Source organism: Typha angustifolia, chromosome 13 (genome assembly GCF_048772165.1).
Source record: "Typha angustifolia cultivar Huaian chromosome 13, ASM4877216v1, whole genome shotgun sequence".
Lineage (NCBI taxonomy): Eukaryota > Viridiplantae > Streptophyta > Magnoliopsida > Poales > Typhaceae > Typha > Typha angustifolia.
The window spans coordinates 2250740-2275003 of NC_133251.1; the positions used below are offsets into that span (position 1 = coordinate 2250740).

Here is a 24264-nt window from a genome sequence, read left to right on the forward strand (position 1 = left end):
CTCTGGCAAATCAGCCTCATCAGGCTACATCTATGACAATATTGGTTGTTGAAAAGAACACACTGAGGCGATTAAATTAATGCTTACGAACAAGCGTTGGACGTTAGTAGTGTTATAGTACATTTTTCTAGGAGAAGACAATGCTGTAAATATCCAGGCAAAAAATGTGCTACAATACCTATTACCAAATCCTGCAATGAGCCTTTAACGAAAGAGGAAGCTACAGAATTGCATCGAGGGAAAAACTATATACCAATGAATTGCCAGAGAGCCTACAATGGCCACTGAACCATATGCACAAGTTAATTAAGGATTCACTTAAGATACAGGAAGGGGCCTATAGAAGATAAAAGAGAAGCTGAAGATTATTTCGGAATCTCCATTGTGAACGTCATCTTGGACCTGATAATTCAAATCATTTGAGTCAACAATCCACTCAGAGGGGCGGGTTGGTTCAATCACCCTCTTGCTGTACCACCCCCACTTGCTGCCAACAATCTCTCAGCAAGTCCATCATCTTCAACCCTTCTCACCACCTCGGACATTTTGGGCCTCTCAAGTGGAGAGCCCTGCGTGAAGAGAGCAGCGCGACCTGAATAAAAGAGGGACTCCACCTCAACCTCTATGTAGTTGTTCTGTAGATCTGGGTCAACCAGCAATTCCAACCTTTTCTCCTTCGGTAGTCCTTTTATCTGACAGCAGCAAAGAGTTAAACCAAAGTAACAAACAAATCATATTTAACAGCTACAAAACTTGGTGTCCTGATGCTTACCAGCATCTCCTTTTCTTTTTGCGTTTCATGATAAAGCATCTAGAAACTATTTTTAACTAATTATCACATGCAATTTGTATAGAGGGAAGGATGTATTCAAAAGATCGATCAAACACCTAATTATCACATGCAAATTGTATAGAGGGAAGGATGTATTCAAAAGATCGATCAAACACCTAAGATTTTTGTGGGAAGAATCTACTGTGGCACTAAAATGCTAACATGCATGAAGTCGGACAGATTTGTGCTGCAAGGCTGTTCTCTTGCTGGTATCTAGTTGAATGATATCAGTAAGGCAAGTGGAAATGAACAATGATGCGACTCAACAGAGAATATGTGACAACTGCTCAAACTTTTCATAAATTAGGAGTAGACGATACCTGTGGTCTTGCACCTGCTCTCACAACGAAAAGTAGGGGAAAAAAGATCAAAGATGAAAGATGATAGGGGATTCAGTGAAAAGAATGTCCAAGACATTTTGTAACTCCTGAGCAAACATCTATATTGCAAATGGCAAAAGGAAGCAGTGTAAACAAGAACTATGTATTGCCTAAAGGAGTTAATAAATCATAAAATAATCCTCAAGACGAGTTCATCCATAGTTGGTAAGGCACGTATGTCATACAAAACAGTTCGGATGAAAGAAATGTGCTTACCCAGTTAAGCAACCTGACATCATCATCGTTTGCGAGATGAGCAAGATCAAAAGCCCTTTGTCCAGTAATAAGCTCCAAAAGCATGATTCCATACCCGTAAACATCAGTCTTTCCTGAGGACTTTCCTGTGGAAAGGTACTCGGGGAGCAATGTGTCCAATTGTCAATCGGACAGCAGTTGTTACATGGGTATCCTTGTAGTCCATACGTTTGGCTAAACCCAAATCCCCAACAACTGCTTTCAAACTCTTCATCCAGCAAAATATTTGCTGCTTTGACATCACGATGCATGATCTTGGGATCCCGATGGTCATGCAAGTAAGACAGCCCCCCTTGCAGATCCCGAAGCAATTCGTCTCCGCGTTGGCCAATCAAAAGGTGGCTCAGATGAGAATATCAGATTGGAGTTCTCTATAGGAAATAGAATAAATTAAAAAGGAATCGTATTTTTCACTTGTGACTATGAGTTACACCATCTCTGTACAACTAAGAACACGCATGGTGACGAGCAATTATAAAAAAGGTGTAACGGTACCTCAGTAAGCATGATGCAACACTTCCATTAGCCACTTAGGGACAGACAACCAAACGTCCAGCGGGTGTCATGCAGAAACCAGAAATCTGAGTAAGTTTCTATGTACAGCCATGCTAATCAGCACAACTTCTGTTTGAAACTGAAGGTCCCCACCAGGTGTTCTCTCTTCTTTTTAGTCTTTTAGCTGCTTACTATGAACCATCTGCAAGTGTCCCTTTGTAGACTTTTCCAATACCACCTCTTCCAAGAATATGGCAACTTGGAGTTCTCGCAATGAAAATCTTTTGAGCTGGCCCAAATGACAACACGGACCAGGTACATCAAAGAAATGTTCTTGTGGCTAGCTGACATTGCCACCATGCAAATCCAATAGCAGGAGCAGCAACAGCAAGGCAGCATCAGCTGCAACTTCTCCAGCAATTATCCAGTACCAGAAGCACTATTTCCTGTTAAAATGAAACTCAGTAGCCATAAATTCACCTAGTAGTCTCTCAAATATATAGCTAGTCTCATGTCAGTGAACCACATTCTATTATATTTATCATCAGCATACCCAAAAGGATGCTGCTAAACTATTGCATATCAGAGTAAACAGCACAGTATATGAAAAAGGGAATGGGGAATATATCTAAATACCTAAAAATATATTAGAGGTGTGTTAAGTAGCACAGGGCACATGCCTGCTGGATTGGCACTACAACCCTTGTACTAAGGTATCCAATCTATACTCTCGCAGGTCCCGAATGAACTGAAAACAAAGAGATCAACTAAATCCTAACTTGTCAAGAACTTTGCTGAACCAAATCGTCTCACCTCTACTCCTCTTCACACGAGGTTAATTCGATTCAAACAAGAAAGAGCTAAAAAGAAAATCCCAAAATACCACTGAAAATACTAGAGAAAACGTCCAATCAAAACCAATACAAGACTAGGATAAACACAATCGTGCACATTTTGTGTTTGCAAGAACCCTAGCAAGGGGTTGGAACACCAGGATCATCAAAGGAATCATGAGGCCACAACCTCTGGCATGGCCATTCCCCTCCATGAGGAAGCCCCCAGCTAGCTACTCCTATTCCTCCTTGCCGCAAGAAGCCTAAAACCCCTGCAAATCCACACAAGGACTGAAATTCTGAATCCACCACCACCCTCTAACAAGACAATCACTGAACCGTTAAAGATTCAAGCAATCTTTATCATACAATTATACGATGTAATATCCAAATCTTTTGCATTTTTATGTTTTAAAAAATTGCAGGTATCACTACCACCACTTTAATAATCAAACTTCAAGAAATAGGCAAATTAATCCAATATATTTAAAGAAGGGACAGAAATGGCTCAGAATTGCTTGTGCACTTGCAAGCCAAAACTCAGAAATGAGAGATACACATATAAGTCAGATCTTCCAATCAGCTCAACAGAGGATGCAAACCAAAAGTGTTTTAACTAGCAACTAGTATTAATGCAATCAAAATGGCAATAACAACAAATCACTAGGTTATATTAGCTTTAATTAGTCTCTCAATGAACTAAATATGCATGAGACAAACTGAGATGGATATATTATGCCAACATTACAAATATATGAAAATCATACTCATAGTAGTGTAGAAGAGGATACTTCTGATGAGATTTATATAAAATCCATAGGAGTAAAATACTAAAATCAATAAAAATTCAAGGATGCTAACCTTGATAGAGATGACTCCCTTTATCAATATTCAAGGATGCTAACCCTAGTCCAGTATTTTCTGCACCTCAACAGTCGCTACTCCAAAAGTGCACGCTCTGTTCGAAATCCAGGGCATGAAAACTGAAAACCTCAGATGCAGGGCATAAGCTCATCAGAAGTAAATGTAATTTTATTAACCAATGTGCAAAGTTGGAGAGCACCAAAATATGCATCCTTTCAAATAAATTTGTATGAATTAATTCTAGTTCCAGACTTCACCTAATATGGGTAATGAAGACATGGAAAAGAACAAGAAGAAAGGAGAAATGATCTAATGGATGTTGATACCTGCATTGGATAACAAAATAGAATACCAAATCTGTGACACATTTCTGCAACAAAACAATAGTCTGCTTAAAAGATAAAATATAAACTTAACTACATTTAAGGATACCTCCTCATGTACTTATTCAAGTTAAATCTAAAGTTAACTACATTTAAGGAGCACTTAATTCCATTCTACTTAGAAAACCAATACGCAGATCAAGGACACCTCTTTGACAGTAAAGTCAAGAGAAACATTATATATAAAACACCATCCTTAGGGACGAAATCTTATACAAGAGCGCGAAGAATGGAAAAAGGAAGAAAGAAACCCTAAATCTAGGTTACAAGATGGGGGGTGAGAAATCATGAAATCTTCAAGAACAACAATCAGACAACAACACCGCACAAAATTATCGAACATTTCGATCTATCGAGTATTCGGAGCACAAAAACAGACTAAGAATACACTATCTTTCACAATTTCAAGAAAACAATCAGAGAACACAGTTATACACGAAAATTCTTCACAAAATTAACCGAAGAACGGAAGAAATCAGATGACGAACAAATAATCTCAAACCCTAACCCTAACCCCAGATTCCCAAGATTGGGGAAAGGAAAGAGAAGCTCACCTCCATGTAGCGGACGCAGCGCTCGACGATCTCGGCTGGGCCAAACTTCCCTCTCGATCCCACGAGGGCACGTGTCTCCGCCTTCATCGAGCCGGCTTCTGCTAAAGCGGTCCAAGAGGCGGTTAGGAGTTAGGACCGTTACGTTCGTTAGGAACATTTGCAGGAAGGCCGCTCTGGATCTTGATATTTTTGCTGACAGGTGGTATTTTACAGAAACCACCCTATAATTTTGTTGATTTAGATGTGAACCCTTCGATATTTAAATATCAAAGAAATTCCAATTTAACCTTTCTTTCGTTTGGACTAAAATATAATGAATTTTTTTTTCATTATATTTGACAAAATTATACGTTGAATTTAAATATCCTCATTAACAATATAAAATTACAAAAAATTAAATAAACTAATCTAATCATCTATAATTTATCTATAGGATCTTTAAATTTAACATGACGTTTAGCCAAATATAATATGAAAAGAGTGGTTATATTGAAAATATGAATTTTTGTAGGGATAAAATACAATTAACTCTTAACTATCAACAAAAATATTATTTAAAATAGGTTGGTAATAAATTATTTTTCTCAAACTTAAGGATGTGCCGCCTTGGACTAAAAGTAGCAGTTGACTTGTGCTAGTATAAAAATTAATTAATTTTTTTATCGTTAATTATGAACGGGTCCATATTCCTTGGTGATTATAATTATTTAAGCTTGACGACTAATGATGCCTTATTGATGGCAATCTTTCATATAAGTAGGGCCGGCACTATTCAAATCTTGTAGTCAATGACCCAATTTTTCCACTATATTAATAAGACATTTTGGTCATTAAAAGATCATATACTAATTATTATTATTTTTAAGTTGAAGAAAAAAAAAAACATAGCTAAGTATACATCTAACACCTTGTTTCAGGGATACTCTCTTATTATACTACTTTAAATTTATATCTCTCTTCACCAGAGTTTTTATAAAGTTGAAGTTTAACCATAAAAAAATATCATGCAAACTACGCCAACAACTTAATCATAGGTTAAAAATAATAAGTTCTAGATTATTATATCATTTCTTTAGAATATGATCCTCCTACCACCAAGAGTTTCATGAAAGGCTATCCAAGAGCTCACATACAAACTTAATTAGCTCATGCATGTCACATTAAGTTAATAATAATTAAAGATGTGACATCTTAACATATTTAGTGTGATGGGTTGAAACCTTTGAATGAATTCCTTCGTACCACGAAATTTTCTTTAGAAGAAGAATAGGAATATAACATGAGAGAGAGAAAGAGAGAAAAGAAAATTAAAAAAAAAAGGGAATAATTTCCCCATCAATGGATTCTCATAGTTCGTGTGAAGCATAATGTGTAAGATTAGATATATCTATCTCTCAAGTCACAAGCTTAAGCTTTTGAGGAGATATAACCACTGCAGTCCAGGAAAAGAATCTAACTATGTCCTCTTCTCTTGATGTTTAATGTTTGTTCCAAAGTCATTGTCTTCTTCAAACGAAGCCTTTTCTTTCCAAATTTTTCATATGCCTCTCATTTTGACCTGGAAGCTTCCATCTAAGTTCAAACACTAATGCTCCTCCTTTATTAATATGAGATGCTCATGATGAGATCACCAATGACATCTAAATAAATAAAACATGCCAATCAAAATATTACTTTAATGTCTAGGCTATAGTTGAAGTTTTCATTTATTTATTTAGGTTATAGTTGAAGTTGCTAAAGGATGTATACGTACCAATTGTGATATATATATATATATATATTCCTTCAAAGTTTTGAGTGATGTGATGGAAAGAATCAACTAAGGGACACTTGAAAGAGAAAAGAAATGTGATGAGCATCTCACAGCCTCCTTTTGCTGTCCTCTTTCCAAATGCCCTGAACAATAAACACTAGTGTGGGAAAAAAGTAAGATACTGCATACTCGAGAAGCTAATGTATATTATAATTGAGACTAAAACACCATGCTTTTGTTTAAGGGTCTTTTGCCATTTTGGCTAATTAAAGTGTCAAGATCACTTTAGCATTTAGCTTAATTTGCCTGGTCAAGTTCATCTTGATGCATTAACCCATGTTGTTGGAGAAAAGGCTAGGTTGATAGATTCTACAATGCATGCATGTTGTAGCTTTAGAATGTTAGATAAATCACATAGCTTTGTTAGCTCGTGTGTTCATCATCACTTAGCTTAGTTTAGAAAAGGTTGGATCTAATTAAGGGCTAATGCCCACTCGGTCTAAAAGGAATAATATTTGAGTGATCAGATTCATGATCATCCTTGCACCAAAAAGGCAAGACGTCTTGTAGGATACTCTTGATTAATTTGTGTTGAGGTATCTTAAGTGTGTATCAAAATGTTAGTGATGACTAGAAGTTTTATTCATATTTGAAGTTAAACCTTTAATTAAGTATAAGGAACCAAGCATTGGCCCATTTAGAATATATGCGAAGCATTTTTATAATAATTAAGAAATGTACACTTACTTTGCACAAGAATATCATGACATACTCTACTGAACGTAAGATTATTCACATAGAGAAATTAATGTAATTATTAATGACTGTGATATTCGAAAGGTCAAAAGTAGCGGGAGAAGGATAAAGTTGCAAGGAAAATTCAGTCTTAGGGTGTCGACTACATTAAAAGCAAAAAGGTAGGGCTTAAATTAAATTATAATGTGTCCATTAATATACTTCTAACCATTAGTTAGCATTAAAATTCTTCCAGCTAAGACTGCAGAGAATCCACTGCGAAGAATTTTTTCTTTGCTTTACGTCGTCATCAGAACCGTCTTCCCACCCACTTCTCTCTCTATCTCTTCCAACCCTTCCTTTCCATGTCTTTATAACCAAACCCACCCTAAACTCAACCATCCACCACCTTCCATTAACCTCTCTCTCATCGCCATGAAGAGTAGAAGAAGTCAGCACCTGAGCCCTATCCACAGCCCTCCGTCCGACGGCGACTCCCCGAAGGAGCAAGACCGCTTCCTCCCGATCGCCAACGTCAGCCGCATCATGAAGCGCTCCCTCCCCGCAAACGCAAAAATCTCCAAGGAGGCCAAGGAGACAGTCCAAGAGTGCGTCTCCGAGTTCATCAGCTTCATCACCGGCGAGGCCTCCGACAAGTGCCAGCGGGAGAAGCGCAAGACCATCAACGGCGATGATCTCCTCTGGGCCATGACCACCCTCGGCTTCGACAAGTACGTCGGACCTCTCAAGCTCTACCTCAACAAGTATAGAGAAACCGAAGGAGAAAAGAGCATGACGAGGCAAGGCGATCAGCAATATAATTCTTGTAACGGGGAGGGGTCTAATTGTAATATGATATCGAGCGCAAGTCTTTCCGGGCTTAGCGGATCCGGGTTTTACCCGGTAGGGACGGCGCCGGCCGGGATGCAGCAGGATTATGGAGGAGATGATCATTTGGGTAGGATTAGTAGTGGAGGTGGGGATGGGAATGGTGGTAGGGCTTTGCCTGGTTTGCTTCATGGTCTTCAATGGTAGTGGTAATTAATAAACTAGTTACATGTATGTTAATGTGCTTTGGTTATATATATATAAGTAGTTAAATAAATAAGCACTATATATTTCAAACTTTTAATTGCTTCAAGTTTAGTTCTTTCTTTCTTTCTTGCCTGGAATCCTAGATACAGCAGGATGCTTTCTTTTTGCTCATCTTTATATTCCTTTCATCTTTTATATATGAAAGGGAGAGTGGAGAGAGTATATATGAAAAATAAATATTAAAAGCAGGGAAAGTTATTTGGGTTGTTTTCTAATTTTTTCGAGGGTGGAAATATATACCATTTTAGACCATAATTTACACATATATACTTGCAACTTCTAGAATCTATAGCCTCGTTGTTCCAAGGAAATGCATATGATGTAAGAAGTTCAAATAGGAGCACTGAATTCAGCAATTTAAGCTCTCTTTTCTTTTTCTTTCTCTTATCTCCGAAGTTATCACACATAATAAATGGATAGTCAAAAGTTGGTCCGAGAGAGAGAGAGAGAGAGAGAGAGAGAGAGAGAGAGAGAGAGAGAGAGAACATCATCTTTGCACTTGAAAGAGGTGAGAATCTAAGAAAAACAAAAGGAGGTAAGAATCTCTTCACAACAATCGCGACTCTTGGATTTGAGAAGATATGCATAAAAACAAGCTAGCAGAAGTAAAATAGCTTGACGTGTATGTGTGTGTGTGTGTGTGTGTGTGTGTGTGTATAGGATTAAAGTAAAGAATATATTGAGATAAGAAATATTTAACCTGAACCCCACCCTTAAGTCAATGTTGTCTCCCCGTCGTCGTTCATCGAGACCAACATGACCCGGCTCGGCTTACACCAGGCGAACTCCGTTCAGGAGAGGCCGCCACGTTGGCGAGCCCATTAAGGGCAACTGGATTAATCGTCCCATCCAATTATCTCACCCTTCGAGTGTTCTCCAACGTCTCTTTGACGTACGCCGACCGTCCTTCTGGGTCGCCGAGCGGAGAAGATCCCGTCCTCTCTCACGACCTCCTAGCCATTCAGGTGTCTGATTACCGCCTCGTCAAACGAGGGTTTCTCACCGCGTCCTTCCTTTACTACCTCTCCATGGCAGCACTTCGCCCACGCCTCAATGAACCTCCACATACCCCGGCCATTATCCAACGCATGGTGGACGGCCATCCCCATTGTCGCCCTGCCTCCGGCGAACCTTGCCCCTGCACTGCCATCACAGACGCCGCCATCCCCGGCACCAACCTTCACGAAGGCCTCCACGTCAAGCCGGTCTCTTCGAGGCACGTGAGATTACCTGCGACCGAGTGGATCAGATCAGTAGAGAGAGAGAGAGAGAGAGAGAGAGAGAGAGAGAGAGAGAGAATTTGAGCGATTCTAGGAGGGAAGGGAAGGGTGGAGCTGATCGGAGGCGGTGAAGAATAGCAACCATTCGATCCGGGGTAACCTGACCCAAGGCACGTCGAAGAAGGAGGGCTTGAAGAGGCAGAGGGATGCGGCGGGGAATTGGAGGAGGGGGATGTAGCTTGAAGGAGAAGGGAGGAAGCTATCGATTGAAACTTAAAAGAGAAGGATCAAAGTATAAATCATTCTTTCTTTGTTTTAATCGGAAAAGAAAAGTTGGGTACTTCTTTTCCTCTCTAAAGTTCGAAAAAATATAACAGAGTCGTCGTCTTCTTTCTTTCTCCCTCTTCCCCTTCTTTCTCTGTGCTGCCTCTCTTTCTTCTCTCCCATTCTCTCTGCTAGGCTTATGTTGCCTTGATCGGTCAAGCCTCCGCCGGAGTACTCCGACTGGTGTGGTGCGAGTCAAGGAAGGCCCCTGCTTGTCTCGGTCTTTGCGGAGGTAGCCCGTGATTCTAGCGGCGAGGTCGGCGGGTGTGTGAGGCACTTGGGCTGGTTGGAGAAGGGTTGTGGAGAGGTTGAGCCAGCGCCGCCAAATCTCTAGCTCAGGTCGTGGCGTCTTGCTGGATCCTCCATCTCTACCGAATGATCCGCCAACGAGTGCGGGCCTGCTAGTTCCTTGAGCGTTTTCATTTTCTTTCTGTTTCTTAGGTTAGATTTTCCAAAAGGTTTCTTTAACCTTTTGGGTATTCATAATGCTGTGTTTGTTCGACTGTCGGATCACCGAGAATCTGTACGTTGACTTTAGGCTCTTTGCCCCTCATGCTTGATTCTTTACTATAACAGAGATAATAACATCTACGAAAACTTTTTTAGTGGCTTCAAGTTTATAACAGAGGTAATTAAGAAAACACACACACACACACATATTTGTTCGTACGTTAATGCTTTGGCTTATATTCTCTTATTAAGTAGTTAAATAACTAAGCACTATCTATTTCAAATATTTAGTGGCTTCTCAAGTTTAGTTCTTTCTTGTCTGGAATCTTATATAGAGCATGATGAATTCTTTTTGCTCAACTTTCCTTTCATCTTTTACATATAAGAGAGAGAGTGTGGGGGGAGTATATATGAAAAAGAAAGAATAAAAGCATGCTGGGAAATTATTGTTGAAACAAAAGTTTGTTTTCTAAATGTAAGCCAAAATTTACATATATATACTTACAGATATATATATATATATATATATATATAGAGAGAGAGAGAGAGAGAGAGAGAGAGAGAGAGAGAGAGAGAGAGAGAGAGAGAGAGAGAGAGAGAGAGAGAGAGAGAGAGAGAGAGAGAGAGAGAGAGAGAGAGAGAGAGAGAGAGAAGCATCATATTTGCACTTAGAAGGACGTAAAAATCTCTTCACTATAATCATGACTCTTGGATATGGGAAGAGACGCATAAACACAATAAGCAGAAGTAAAAATAGCTCGACTCTTATAGTAGTCTTATCCTTATTCAACGACACTTATTCAACTATTTAATATTAAAAATTAAGGAAATGACCCTTAAACCCCTCCATATGCATCGGATTCAGCGACACGGAAACCTGAACGCCACCCTCATCCTTAGACGCAGCCAACGCTATCTCCCCGTCGTGGTTCATCGAGACCAACTCGACACGGTCAGGTTTACCCCACCCGAAGTCCGTTTCATAAACCTTGAACTGGGGCGAGGCCGCCACGTTGGCTAGCCGATTAAGCGGCAGCTGGAATATTCGCTCCATCCAGTTATGGTACCTTTCGAGTGGGTTCTCCGACACCTCCCTCACGGTCTTCTGGATCGCCGAGGCGGCGGAGAAGATCCCGTCCTCGCCGGAAAGATCGCCGGCGATGGCGGAGACGAGGCACCACCTGACACAATTACCGAAGTAACCCTCCTCAACCGGGGGGTCGAGCCGGGTTCGACAGTCGGCGAGGAAGACGAGGTAGGTGTCGTCGGTCGGGTTCATTGACTTGGATCTGACGAAGGCGGTCCAGGCCTGGGCCGCGATGGAGACAAACCTGGAGGGAGGGGAAGTCGGCGACGACTTGTGGGTCGCGCCGAGCTGGAGAATGCGTTGCTTCAGGAGTTGGATCCGTTGGGAGTCGAGTGTAAAGGTTCTCCGGGCGAGTTTGAAGCGGCCACTTGAGTGCAAATTAGATATGAGCTACGATAAAATTAGTAATTTTCATGTCAAGCAACAGTACTGCAGGCGTAGGCTCGAGAAGAGCATTTTTGTCACTATGTTAACAGTATTGAGAAACTTTGAGTTGATATTGTTTAATAAATATGAGGCTATCATCTATTCAGATACTATTATATAGAGGTGGTGTGGTGGTGATATGCAGAAAATAAAGAAGAAAGAAAGAAAGAAAGAAAGAAAGAAAAAGTTACAAATAAACGGAAAGACGTGCTTAATTAATTTCTAGGTTTCGCTTTCAATAGTCATAATTTAAAACTACTCATGAAATTCATAAAATTTCCAAAAAGAGGGCAAACAATGTTTGTTATGTTAAGATTTCGATAGTCCCAACTTATAACCACTCAGCCATGAAATGAGTAAAGAAAACGACGGACATAACTATAGGGGCCTATTTAGGTGGACAAAATTTTCTATAGGAATTTAAACGTAGATCTTACCTGGATTTTTTTTCTTAGTATTGTCTTGCTTGGATATCTGAAAATAATTCGGAGGAAAAACATAGAAAGAAGAGAGACGGAAGATGTAGGAAGAGTGTGGTGGGGAGGAGAGGGGGGAGAAAAATTTAATGTATGATGTCCAAAAAAAACAAAGCACTACGTGGTGCCGTGCCCAGTGAGATGACATCCTTTTGTCAGATTTTCTTATCTTCATTTTGTTCCATATTACACCTCCCATAGATCACCAACATAAAAAGTGGATCACGACACTGATAAAAGGACGAGAAGCTGACTTCATCGTCGTAATAGATTTGTCATATTTGGAGTTACCAATCGCAGGCATCTTAGAAAGAAATGTGTTTTATATACGCAGGATAAATATTTTAATACCTCTCTAAAATATATAATTCTAATTTGAAGATTATAGTATTCGGTACCAGCTCCTAAATCAGTGTGCGCAACTTCCGAACAATATACCGGCTCGGAAGAAAGGGCTATTTTATTTATTTATTGGAATGGCGGAGTATAGTATACGTACCCTTGGCAAGTCCGGCGCCACCATTCTCAACAACCCTCTCGCGACTTCCTCGCCATTCGGATGTCTGATCACCGCACGGTCGAACGAGGGTTTCTCACGGCGGCCTTCTTCGTCTACCTCTCCGCGGCAGCACTTCGTCCACGCCTCCATGAACCTCCATAACGCCCGGCCGTCGGCCAACGCGTGGTGCATGGCGATCCCCACCGCCACCCCGCCGCCGGTGAACCCCGTCACCTGCACCGCCATCACCGGCGCCGGCAGATTCGTCGCCGTCATCTCCGGCACCAGCCTCACGAACGCCTCCACGTCGTGCTCCTCGCCCGCGGCGAGCCGGCTGGCGTCCCCGTCGGCCTCCGCCTCGGCGAACGCGACCCCTGCGCCAACGCCGGCGGGGGAGCAGTCGATCGCGATGTCGGCTGTCTCCTCGAGGTAGGTGAGCTTACCTGCGAGCGCGAAGTAGCGGATAAGAGTAGCAGAGAGAGAGGATTTGAGCGATTCGAGGAGGGAAGGGAAGGGGGGGAGGTGATCGGAGGCGGTGAACAAGAGCAGCCGTTGGATCGGGGGTAGCCCGACCCATGGCGCGTCGAAGCAGGAGAGCTTGATGAGGTCGAGGGGAGGGGCGGGGAATTGAAGGAGCGGGACGTGGGTGGTTTTTACAATTCGCACCTGCGACATTCTGGGCCTTGTGGACGCAGTTTGAAGGATAAGGGAGGAAGGTATCGATAATTTATAGAGAGGAGCAAAGTAAAATATCATTTCTTTGTTTTTAATCGGAAAAAGAGAAGTCCGAGGCCATTTTTTTACTTTTCGAATTAACCCGAGAGTCAAATATTCTTCATTAACTTTTTAAAAATATTAAAATTACCTAATAAATTTTGTATTATTTATAAATATAAGTCTAATAAATTATATATTCTAAAATATAATTACTCAAAATTATTTCTAATTTAAATATTAAATATTAAAATACATTAGCTATGAAATATATCAAATATGAAATACATCAAATAAAAATTATATTAAAATTTATATTCCACCATTTTCGTGCATTTACCATAAGGGTTCAATCAGTGTATTTTAAAGCTCAAAATGAGAGTCTCTCTATCTTATTTTTATTATGTTTGGTTAATTTCTGCTTATTTTATGTAATGTAATTTTGATATTTTTAGTTAATGACATGTAATGCTTATTTCGATGTTTATTTCCTGTAATATAGTTTCGATGTGTTTAATTAAAAATTTAGTAATTAAAAATTATATCTGAAACTATTGAATATAATAATCTTATTTTAAAGATCTCGATGAGAGTTTTCTAACTATATATTTTTATTAAAAAATAATAATACTAAGATAACCTATTAAGTAATTTATAATAACTAATATAATAATATATATTATATTATTATTTTAATAAATATGTAGCTCGGTGTGCCAAACTCAAAATATGGAGCTAAAAGACAAGGCTGGTATCGAGAAGGAATCCGATACTCCAGTGCGTCTGAGGAAAACCATAAAAATTGTTGGAGGTTTTTATAATCAAACTGAGAGCTACGGGTTTAGTATGTCAGGATCACAAAGGCACTGTTGTCATCCTATCACAAACCATAAGCCCATCTAGTCTTCGGATGTGCTTTTTTATTTGTTTTTTTTATATTGATAATGAGATAAAACTTCAGCTAATGTTTACATCTCGGCCCTATTCAGTGCCCAACAACCTATCTTATACGAAAAGCAACTTCAGATCCAAAGGTATTCTATCTGAGCTACCCCAAATAGATCCGGTAGCGATTTTCTTACCTAGCTTAGCCAGCCAATTTGCTGCCCTATTTGCTTCTCTATATATGTGCAATAATTTGATTTTTCTGAAGGACATCAACATCAAGCAACACTCTTGTATTATCCCTCTTAGCCGCCAAGGGCTGTGTTGTCTCTCCCTTGGGATATCCTGATAAGAGTGGCAGCATCGGACTCTACTATCACCCGGTCCCATTTGCCGTAAGCCTCCTTGGAGGTGCTTTTATTATTAGCCTCTTCATCACTAGTACTGGGTCGTGCATGGCCCACCACCTGAGCATGCTCTTCGTTGAAGGACATGACGGCGAGCATCACCATGTACACAAGACCCAATCGGATGCCATAGACGATGGTAAGAGCACCACTAGAGACGCTCCTCCGGGGCTGTTGGAGATGGTGAAGAGGGCTTTGGTTATGGTGGCGACGAAGGTAAGGCTGCGTGTGCTTTCCTCTAGAATTAGCGATGTCAAAATAATCAAGCCGGCTCAAAGTCTCGAGCTTGGCTAGAAAAATGAGTTAGAGCCAGACTTGATCTTTGAAATAAGTTTGAAAATAATTTCGAACTAAGCTTGATTATGAGTCAAACTCAATCAAATAAGTTCGATAAGACTCAAAGTAATTATAATATATATAATATGAGTAATGCTTTTTTTATACTATATTATAATTCTATTATATTCTAAGATTTACTTTAGTGAATTATTACTTGCTCTAATTTTATAAAATTTAGTTTAAATTTTAATTTTATTAGTTTATATTTTTTAATTAGGTTTTATTTTAGCTTGATTCAAGCCTAAATTAAGCTTAATTTAATTTGATTAATTAGGCTAACTCGGAATTTGGTTTGAATTGTTTAAGATTGAAATTGCTTATTATTGGCTTGAAATTGTGAAGTCGGCTCACTTAGGCTCGGTTAGATGGGTTCGTTTACACCCCTGCGCTATAGTTGCAGCCGCCTCCTCTAATTAGGCTCAAGCTCAACTGGGGCTAGCTCCATTCGATTTGAGCTATGTGAAGACTAGATATCAAACTCAGCTCAAAATTAATTTCAAACTAAACCTAAACTAAAGCTGGTTAGCTCAAGCTTAGCTAGTTTGCATCCCTACCTAGCATCTACGCTTCTCAGCTAGGCGGGAGAAAATGGATCGAATATGGGTCGAGACCCATATTATCATTTATATTGTTACTCTAGATATATATTTAAATACAAAATTTGAATAAATAGTAAAATTTAAAATTATATTTTAATAAAAAATATATAAATATTAATTGAATACGAATCATATCTTAAGTGAGTTTAAATACACATCGAATACAAACAAAATTTTAGCAGGAGATAAATACGAAACAAAATTCTTCAATGGTCTAAAGATGAAACATACATCTTCACCTATGTAGTGCTATCAATCAGTAAACTTTTATCTGTTAAAAAAAAATAAAATATTTCTTTTGTGAAGCTCACAAAATACTACACAACCACCGGACTACCTTAAAAAAATTATGTCCTACACTGCTTTCTACCTCAAAAAACAAAGGAAAAAAGAATCCATCTTCACTAAATTCACTGGTTTCTTTATCAACCTTTGAGCATTGTTCACCTTCATTTCTCATCACGACGACATATATTTACACTGGATATGTAACGTAGTACACTGCTGTGGTACGTCCAAATTATGATGAAATAAATGGATTAATCAAAGCTCTAAAAATTCATCACCACTCTGTTCAAACAAGTGGAGAACACAGAATAGAGTCAAGCAAGTAATGATTCTTAGACCAGCGAACCAAAACAGATCACGACACCTAATTCGTACTAACAGCCAGAGAATTATTGCAGTCAAACAGTCCAAAAGCACCAATGTTTTTTACCCCACGCAAGTATAATTAGAAGGTAACTTAACAACTGCGCTCCATCTGGAAAAGAAAACATTCTGAGACAAGTGATCATATATTAGCTGCTCTAAGACTATTTTCTTATTCATTTTTCTAAAGAAAAGGAAAGGAGAGAAGTTGAGAATAAAATAGTTAATAAAAATCAAAATGGCATAAGATTAAGCACAATAATAATTAATAACGCTTGCAAAGTTGCTGGGCCGATAAGCCCAGTTGAGGCCCAAAACTTTCAGGCAGTGTCGGAGCTTTCCGATTTGGATCCAAGTATTATCCAATCTAGAGTTCTAGAGTTCTAGACTTCTAGTCTTCTGGATACGGAGTGACAGTTCTTGATTAGGAAAAAAAAAATGACAGTTTTCGTGATATGAATTAGGAAGAGACCTCGTTGGTATCGCTCCTCAGAGCAGCGCAGCCATGTCCCTTCTTCCTCCCTCCGCCAAATTCCACGCCCCTTCTTCTCGTCTTTGTACTTTCCCCTTCTCCTCCTCTACCTCCACTTCTTGCCATTCTCTAATTCTTCTTAAATCCACCCAATCCAATAACCCTCAAGGAATTATGGCGGAGGCTGTAGCTAGTAACCGCGGGCTCGAACCCACCCTCGCCTTCTCCTCACTGGCTTTTCCTTCTCCCCTTTCCGCTTCCTCCTCCAATTCCACCTCTGATCTCACGTCTTCCGTGGGATCTCCGAACTCTGTTGAGCTGACGCGGTGGAATCTCGGCCGCAAGCACATCTTTTTCCTCAACGTGACTGCCTGCGCGGTATGATTGATACATTCTTTTTATAAAAGCTGCAATTTTTATTTAAGTTTTGAAGTAAATAGCCTCAGAATTTCTTGGTCTCCTCCTACCGTTGTCTAATGTTGCAGGTTGCTATATCTGCGTCATGGCTTTTCTTCTCTGCAATTCCCACCATTTTGGTCTGTTATTGTTTTATTTTTATTTTTCGTGATTAAACTTGATTTGTTGTTCTCAGTGAGGTTTGAGTGATAGTAGCTTGTAATCCCTGTTCCGGAAAAAAAAAATGTAGGCTTTTAAGAAGGCGGCGGAGTCACTTGAGAAGCTGTTGGATGTCACAGCGGAAGAGCTTCCAGATACTATGGCTGCAGTTAGGCTTTCTGGAATGGAGATTAGCGACCTAACGATGGAACTCAGTGACCTGGGGTGAGACATTAATGATTGTTCCTGAATAAACATATTAATCGTTTTTGGTCATATGTTCATGTTTCTTTCATTCTTGCATTTTGACATATGGTACTGATCTCTTCTTAGAAACCTCCGAGTTAAGGTGAATGCCCTTTTGCATCGATTTTGTTTCCTAAAGTTGTTTATCCTGGTTGTAAAGTCCTGTAGTGATCCTTTTGCTTTCTTCTGTAGCCAAGAGATAACACAAGGTGTTAGAAGCTCCACTCGAGTTGTTCGTGTAGCTGAGGACAGACTGCGTCGTCTCACTACTATGGGGCCAATGGGTTAGTTATTGTTCTTGTAGTCAATTTGCTAGATTTGTAGCAGCAGTCCGATGGTTGGAATCACTCCTTCACTTGATTAGTATCGGTGCAGGGGAAAGAAATCCCGAGGAACGAGATAGAAGGGCCGAAACTAGCTAGAACAGCAAGGAACTTGCGGGAGGGGATTATGAAGGGACGTGCAGTTTTTGGGGTGATGTTTAGCATTACCCACTTTGCTAGGTGGGCACTAAACTTTCTATCCTCACATCGGCAAAAACGTTCAGTCTGAACTCAAGGCATGACCTTATGACAAAATTTTCAGCATCAGAGGCAAAGCATTCACTTCAACTGGTCACAGCCCTCAAACTAATGTCGTGAGTAGCCTAAATATGCCATTTAGTCTGTGGCCTTGTTTCTTTGGTAATGGTTCTCTCCATTGACAACTTCTGTTGTGTCTCTCTATCATGAACAAGTTCCTGTTTTAGAAATGCTCGAATAAATTAGTGCAAAGGAGAGTTGAAAGGTACAATTGTCAACATTTTTAGCCTGTAATGACGATTAAAAATAGCTTTCTGTAGATCTCTGGAGGTCAAAGGAAGTAGTTGAATGGAATTATCCACTCTCAACAATTTTACCATGCAATGACTCAATTAAAAGTAGTATTGACTATGGAATAGACCTTTTGAGGTAAAAGAGTTGTGACAATGAATGGGCACTCATGTGGTCCTTTTGTTGCACTAAGATGTTGGCATATTTGGTGGGATTTGTTATTGTATCTGGCTCCTATAGGTACTCAGTTAAAACTATTTGCCGCTTGAGATCTTGTATTGGAGGATCTTAAATGCTTCTGCTTTCAAGTTTTGTGATTCTAACACACAAGAGTCTGGTTGTTCCATAGTTGAGATCATTTTGCATGTTCAAAGTGAAAACAAAAGCAATGAGGAATTCTTAGCCAGGTGATCCAACAATATGTTTGTGTGAGTATGTGGTTTCTTGTACAAGCTGACCACCAACACTGTATGGTGATCACAAATATGTGATCCAATGTTGTCTTTTGAAGTGTCCTCTTAGTTCTTACACCAATATTGATCAGTTGAAAGGCAGTAACATTGGAACTTTGTTTACTTCTTTATGCGCTGTTGCAATCTTGCTTTGTAATGGATTAATTTAGACTCTAGGAGATATTTTGTATATGAACAGAGTGTAGTGTAGACTGGACTAATCTATGGTCAAGAACATGCGGCACCAACTTAATTTGGGAGATCTGTGAGTCTTGTTAGCTATAGTCCTAGTGCTTGCTTATCGCCACAGGGAGCAGTAAGGCGCCTCTCATTATCAACTTTCAAAGTCAACCATTTGTTTGTAAATCCCACTTGTTCTTGTTTAGCTTCCTTTGACTCCTAACTTGCTTCATATAACTTTCTCCTCCCCCCCCCCCCCCCCCCCCCTCCTGAGTGAAACTATGTCTGAAAGAGTTGTTATTACTCACATCATATATATTGAATTAGCTGCAGTTTTATCGTCTTGGCAAGATTCATGATTGCTAGTTTTCAGAAATGAGGTTTTTTTTTTCTTCTAATGAGAGATATTTTGGTATTCCAAGTTACATAGGCTTTTGCAGTGCATTATGCTCCTTAGCTTCAGAGCTTCATGCCCACCTTATTATTTTTTTCCCCTCCTTTAATAATTCTTTATTGTGTTGCTGTTGTAAGAAATTTGAAATATGTACAAGTGATCTGATGACCTCAACAAGTGTTGACTTTGCTGATCATAACACGATCTTGCAAAATCCTGACATCAGTAGCTGGTTTTTGCAAGAGAGGGCAGACTAAGTATAAAACCGTGATGTGTTCAAACAATGGGAGCAGGTGTGATAATTATGTCATCAACGACAAACTGAGAGGGGAAGAGGTTGTTTAAATTTTAAATATTGCAGTCAATTTGAAGACTATCAGATTCGAATTTTGAACATTATTGGAAGCTCTGTATCATTTTAATCTCAAATAATGCATATCCTATATATAATTATGCATAACAAAGGTAATATGAAAGTGAAGCTGTAAAAGACTGCATCAATGGTCGTTCCCTCGGCGTAAGCCTAAGTGCCTGTTTGGGTAGCCCAAATTCTGACAGGATTTTCTTAGGATAAATTAAGAGGGATAGAAAAGAATTTCTATGTGGGTGTTTGGATGAAAGGAAGTTTTATTTTTATTTTAATATAGGAATTGATATTTAGAGAACAGTTTTTACTATATGCAAAACAACTTCAAATCTATTTTCTTATAATGACTCTTTCACCTTCTAATAACTCATCTAAGAAGAGAAACAAGCAAAGCCAAGACTCAGGGGTAAAAGAGTTAATGTACTAGTAAAAATTTGAACTACTCTGTAAATATTAACTCATTTTTTCATAGGAAACAACCCTTTTCTTACTCATATAGGATGCCTTTTTCTTTATCTCTGTTTTAATAAGCTCAAATAAGGATCAACTGGGAGTATTAAAAGCTTTAGGGCCTCCTGCATGGTAATTTAAAAAAAAAATTCCCATAGGAACGTTATCATGTGGCAAGTTGGAGCATTGTAACTCTTATTGCTTGATTTATAATCCAAAGGAGGAGAAAAATATTCGAATTATTGTTAGTAATATTTTTTTCTCCTTCCTCGTCATTTTTTTAGATCTTTCAAACCCCATTCTCTCTCTCTCTCTCTCTCTCTCTCTCTCTCTCTCTCTCTGTGAAATCGCTGTGCATTTGAGTTTATAAGCTTGATGGGCAGGAGGCGAAATTTAATAATTGAGATGTAGCAACATGAGAAATACATCGTGGACAGTAAGAAGTAATTCTCACTCTCACTTTCTCTCTCTCTCTAACAACACTTATCTAAAGAAAAGGAATTAAGTACTACTCCTTGCAGGTAGACTTGCAGTAAAGTGTAAATTAAAATTGAAGAATTCATTGTGGTCTCAGTTGTGCTGGCCACTTCCTCCTGTTGGAGGTGGACGCACTGGCGTACTTGACCTACTCATCCTATGGACGGTTGAAACACCTTCCTGCATGTTATACAACACACAAAATTGGTCAATTAATGAAGTGAGACGACCTACCAACATAGCAATAATATTCGTTATATAGTGGAATCCACAACTCTCTACATATGTTCATGCGTTTGTGTGTGTGTGTGTGTGTGAGAGAGAGAGAGAGAGAGAGAGAGGAAAAGAAAATATTTACAAATTTATAGTTCATCCAAAGTGAGATCAACAGCGGAGTTCCATTAGAATGAAACTTCCATTGTTAGAGAGAGAGAGAGAGGGATGTGTTTACGTACGATTGTTGTCGTTGCATTCTTTACTTCTTGAGCAGTAGCTGGGGAAGTAGTACTCTTGGGATAGCTGAAAAATCTCTGCATGCCCCAAGCTCTTGCTACGAACTGCAGCAGAGAAGAGCGAAGGGAAACCAGTTCTTTGGCTAGGGAGGCTTTCTCCATTTCTTTTCTTAATTGCTTTCTTACTCTCTCTCTCTGGCCTCCTACTCGTTATTTATAGAGGAGTAATGAATATCTCTTATTCTTTTGACTCGATCAAATCTGTGGGTCATATCTTATTCCTATGACCGTCTGCTTGATTTGGTACCAATCCCAATCCCAATCCCAATCCCATATCGTCCTTAATTTCTAGTCAAATGTACATACAAGTATTGGGTCGTACGATGACTTTTCTTCCAAGTCAACTCATGTGCTTCCGCATGGGCTCGGTTACTACTTACTACGTCAACCACATAAACCATCGAACTTTTCAGCTCGACTACCCTGCCAAATCTGGAGAAGCATATGATGACTAGGTCAAATATTCAGGTTGCTGATAGAAGATAATTTTTAGAATTTTTTTTAATAAAAAAAACAGCCATATTTTATTTTTATTACCATTTAAATTTTAATATATAGATATTTATCCTTCGATTCCTCCTTGTATTTTACTTTTAATGCCTAAAATATTTTGACATTAATTTTCTAAATGGAAATATACAGATGCGTAAGACATTAGTATCCATGAGCATGAAGGTAGAAATAAAAACGGACGTTAAATGAAAGGTACTGTAATAGGCATTTTTATTTTTTTTATTTTAAAAGTAAAGAGATATTCACTATTCGATAGGTGTGTTAGGGTAAAATTAAGTGAGAGTGTTATATATATATTAGAAGCAAAACAAAAGAGTGAAGTAATAGATATCTTTATTTTATTTTGTTTTTTTGATAAGAAGGAATTAGATTAATTAGCTTCCCCAATCACAACAACCACCGCTGACGCCAGTAACCAAAAGAGAGTTTGCAAGTCAGTCAATTGATTGATTAGTCTCGTGGTAAATATGATTGATAAATTTTTAAAAAAGAAAAATATACACAATCATCAATGATATCGCAGCAGTGGGCTAAGAAGTCGAATGGTGACCGTTAATTAAAAATGTTGACAAGCATCAATAAATCAAGTCTATACAGACGAATGTAAAAGAGGGCCTCCGGGAAGCTGATTATCTCAACGACCATAATAATAGAGTGGTGGTTAGATGCCATGCCGACTGATGTTAATTGGGGAACCCAGTGAGGTAGGAAGGATGAATCCCACCCCACTATTTCAATAGGACTAGGGAAAAAATATCATTGTTGAGTGTGTAATGAAAGCAACAATTTTTAGAGAATTATTGTTGAACTAATTTTCCTTCTCCGAAAATCTTGGACGTTCTAAAGCCACCCAGGCATGCAACTGCCCTCTAATTAGTGGTGGAATAATTAATATCTTATTATAATATGTTATGTCAAAGTTAAATCTTTTAATTTTATCCAAAAAATAAATCTTTTAAATTTGACGATTATATTCCTTGAGATTAAAATTACAGTCAAGAGGAAGAAAGTCAAAGAATACGTCGATATATAATATATCGATCCTTAATCACAGAACTATGGACGAGGTGGATATGGATTTTGAGTAGAGTTTTAAGATCTACATACCTTAACCTCATTCTTTTACTTATTCTAATGGAAGATCATAGAGGAAGAGCCGTAGTTGAATTTACTTAGTTATGGTTCTCTTTTTTCCTTGTGAAGACTCAGTCAACGCGCACATTCTCGTTTTTCCTTGTGGAAAACTCGGACAACGCGGTCACCCACTATGAGCACTCGGTCATCATGGACTTCGGCATGCATGTCTTGTTTATATATAGACACTGGACAGTAAAATAATACAAAAGAGGTACTAAAAGGACACTTAACCATAGGTGTTTATAGGTAACAAATATTACAACATCTATAACAATTAAAAGGAAAAACCACTCTACTAAATTTTTTCTTTCTTTCTTTCTTTATCTTCATTGATCACATCTTCTTCTCTCGGAGAGTTTGCCCTGTTGGTAAGTAATCGCTTTACATTTTACTTCTCTGATTCAGATGGTTCCGAGTTGTGCTGGGGTGGCGGTCCTTGATCTGGACGTGGCGCAGTAGGCCCTGCTGAATTTGTCGAGAATTTGCTGTTGTTATCGTTATTGTTATTGTTGTTGCTGCTGGTGCTGCTATCATTTTGAGTTCCTTTATCTGGGCCAGATGATTGCTTGTCTTTGATCTGCACGTTAGAATCAACCAATACATATATAGTGGAATGAGAGAGAGAGAGAGAGACGTGTACAGTAATTCCATTTCCATTAATATCTTTTTCTGGAGGAATAGTAGCCATGGGCAAGCAACAACGATAAGCAGTTGAGATGGATTCCGCCATTAATTTCTTTTGATCTACTTCTGTCTTCATCCTTTCTACTAATACTATGTTTAATTAAGTACCATTGCACGAGTATTTATGATCGGTGGGTCGGTTGCAATATGACACCATTCAAATTGTCGTCCTTCTTAGCCAAGTACATGAACAAGTCTTGGGTACTTCTCTTACCACAACTAATTCATTTTTGCCGAGTCAATTCTCGTGGGTATATGAGTTCCATCTACTTACAAAATATGCTTACAAAATTATATGGTCATAGTATGCACATCTTTTTCCCATTCCGTTTCTAACTCTAAAAATGAGAGAAGAGATAAACCAAATTGAAATATTTTCAACAAGTTCTATTAAGTTACTTTGAGCTTATGAATATATGGTGATCCATACCTCATTGTTTGTATTTACCTTTGAGCTGCATGCTTCGAATTTTCTTATAAAAAAGGCACTATTCCTTAACAAATCTGACGAAAGGTATCCTTTGCTCAATTATATTTTGGTGGACTATGATAAGATCATAGTTCATTTTTTGTATATATATGTTTATATATTGGTAGGCTGAGAGATCTGATAGCCGAGTAACGGCACTTTCTCAAAAGACCCTCATGTCCTGTATATATACAAGAAGTTATTGACATACATGAACTCAAAAAGAGAAATTAAATTATTTTAAGAGAGACATGCACAGACCCCATAATACCCATTACACTACAACTA

The 24264-nt window shown here is 38.8% G+C and overlaps 3 protein-coding genes and 1 pseudogene across 4 annotated transcripts; 2 read left to right on the top strand and 2 right to left on the bottom strand.

The window, feature by feature from the left end:
- Positions 1–126: 126 nt before the first annotated feature.
- On the bottom strand, positions 127–4683 carry LOC140775047 (LRR receptor kinase BAK1-like; annotated as a pseudogene).
- A 2794-nt stretch (positions 4684–7477) lies between these two features.
- LOC140774287 (nuclear transcription factor Y subunit B-1-like) lies at positions 7478–8210 on the top strand. The gene has a single exon (XM_073117213.1). The coding sequence runs from the start codon at positions 7520–7522 to the stop codon at positions 8117–8119; it is 600 nt and encodes a 199-aa protein (XP_072973314.1). The 5' UTR covers positions 7478–7519; the 3' UTR covers positions 8120–8210.
- A 2638-nt stretch (positions 8211–10848) lies between these two features.
- LOC140773987 (phenolic glucoside malonyltransferase 2-like) lies at positions 10849–13342 on the bottom strand. Its single transcript, XM_073116795.1, has 2 exons — positions 12662–13342; positions 10849–11650 (listed from the first exon to the last, which is right to left on the bottom strand). Exons 1-2 carry the CDS (start codon positions 13334–13336, stop codon positions 10988–10990), a joined length of 1338 nt encoding a protein of 445 aa, XP_072972896.1. The 5' UTR covers positions 13337–13342; the 3' UTR covers positions 10849–10987.
- Positions 13343–16661: 3319 nt separating this feature from the next.
- On the top strand, positions 16662–18317 carry LOC140773822 (uncharacterized). Of its 2 annotated transcripts, none has more exons than XM_073116581.1 (5): positions 16662–17106; positions 17214–17264; positions 17375–17508; positions 17722–17813; positions 17894–18317. In XM_073116581.1, exons 1-5 carry the CDS (start codon positions 16762–16764, stop codon positions 18079–18081), a joined length of 810 nt encoding a protein of 269 aa, XP_072972682.1. In that variant the 5' UTR covers positions 16662–16761; the 3' UTR covers positions 18082–18317. The 2 variants fall into 2 exon arrangements, with proteins under 2 accessions (XP_072972682.1, XP_072972683.1); XM_073116582.1 differs by having other exon boundaries at positions 17905–18317.
- The last annotated feature ends 5947 nt before the right edge of the window (positions 18318–24264 follow it).

What these genes read in the sequence shown, in the direction of transcription:
- LOC140774287 (XM_073117213.1), top strand. Translation starts at nt 7,520, where the DNA reads ATGAAGAGTAGAAGAAGTCAGCACCTGAGCCCTATCCACAGCCCTCCG.
- LOC140773987 (XM_073116795.1), bottom strand. Translation starts at nt 13,336, where the DNA reads ATGTCGCAGGTGCGAATTGTAAAAACCACCCACGTCCCGCTCCTTCAA. An exon ending in TGGCGCCGGACTTGCCAAGG is followed by an intron (nt 11,651 to 12,661) that starts GTACGTATACTA and finishes ATTTTATCGTAG; the next exon opens with CTCATATCTAATTTGCACTC.
- LOC140773822 (XM_073116581.1), top strand. Translation starts at nt 16,762, where the DNA reads ATGTCCCTTCTTCCTCCCTCCGCCAAATTCCACGCCCCTTCTTCTCGT. An exon ending in CTGCAATTCCCACCATTTTG is followed by an intron (nt 17,265 to 17,374) that starts GTCTGTTATTGT and finishes AAAAAAATGTAG; the next exon opens with GCTTTTAAGAAGGCGGCGGA. An exon ending in CACTACTATGGGGCCAATGG is followed by an intron (nt 17,814 to 17,893) that starts GTTAGTTATTGT and finishes TCACTTGATTAG; the next exon opens with TATCGGTGCAGGGGAAAGAA.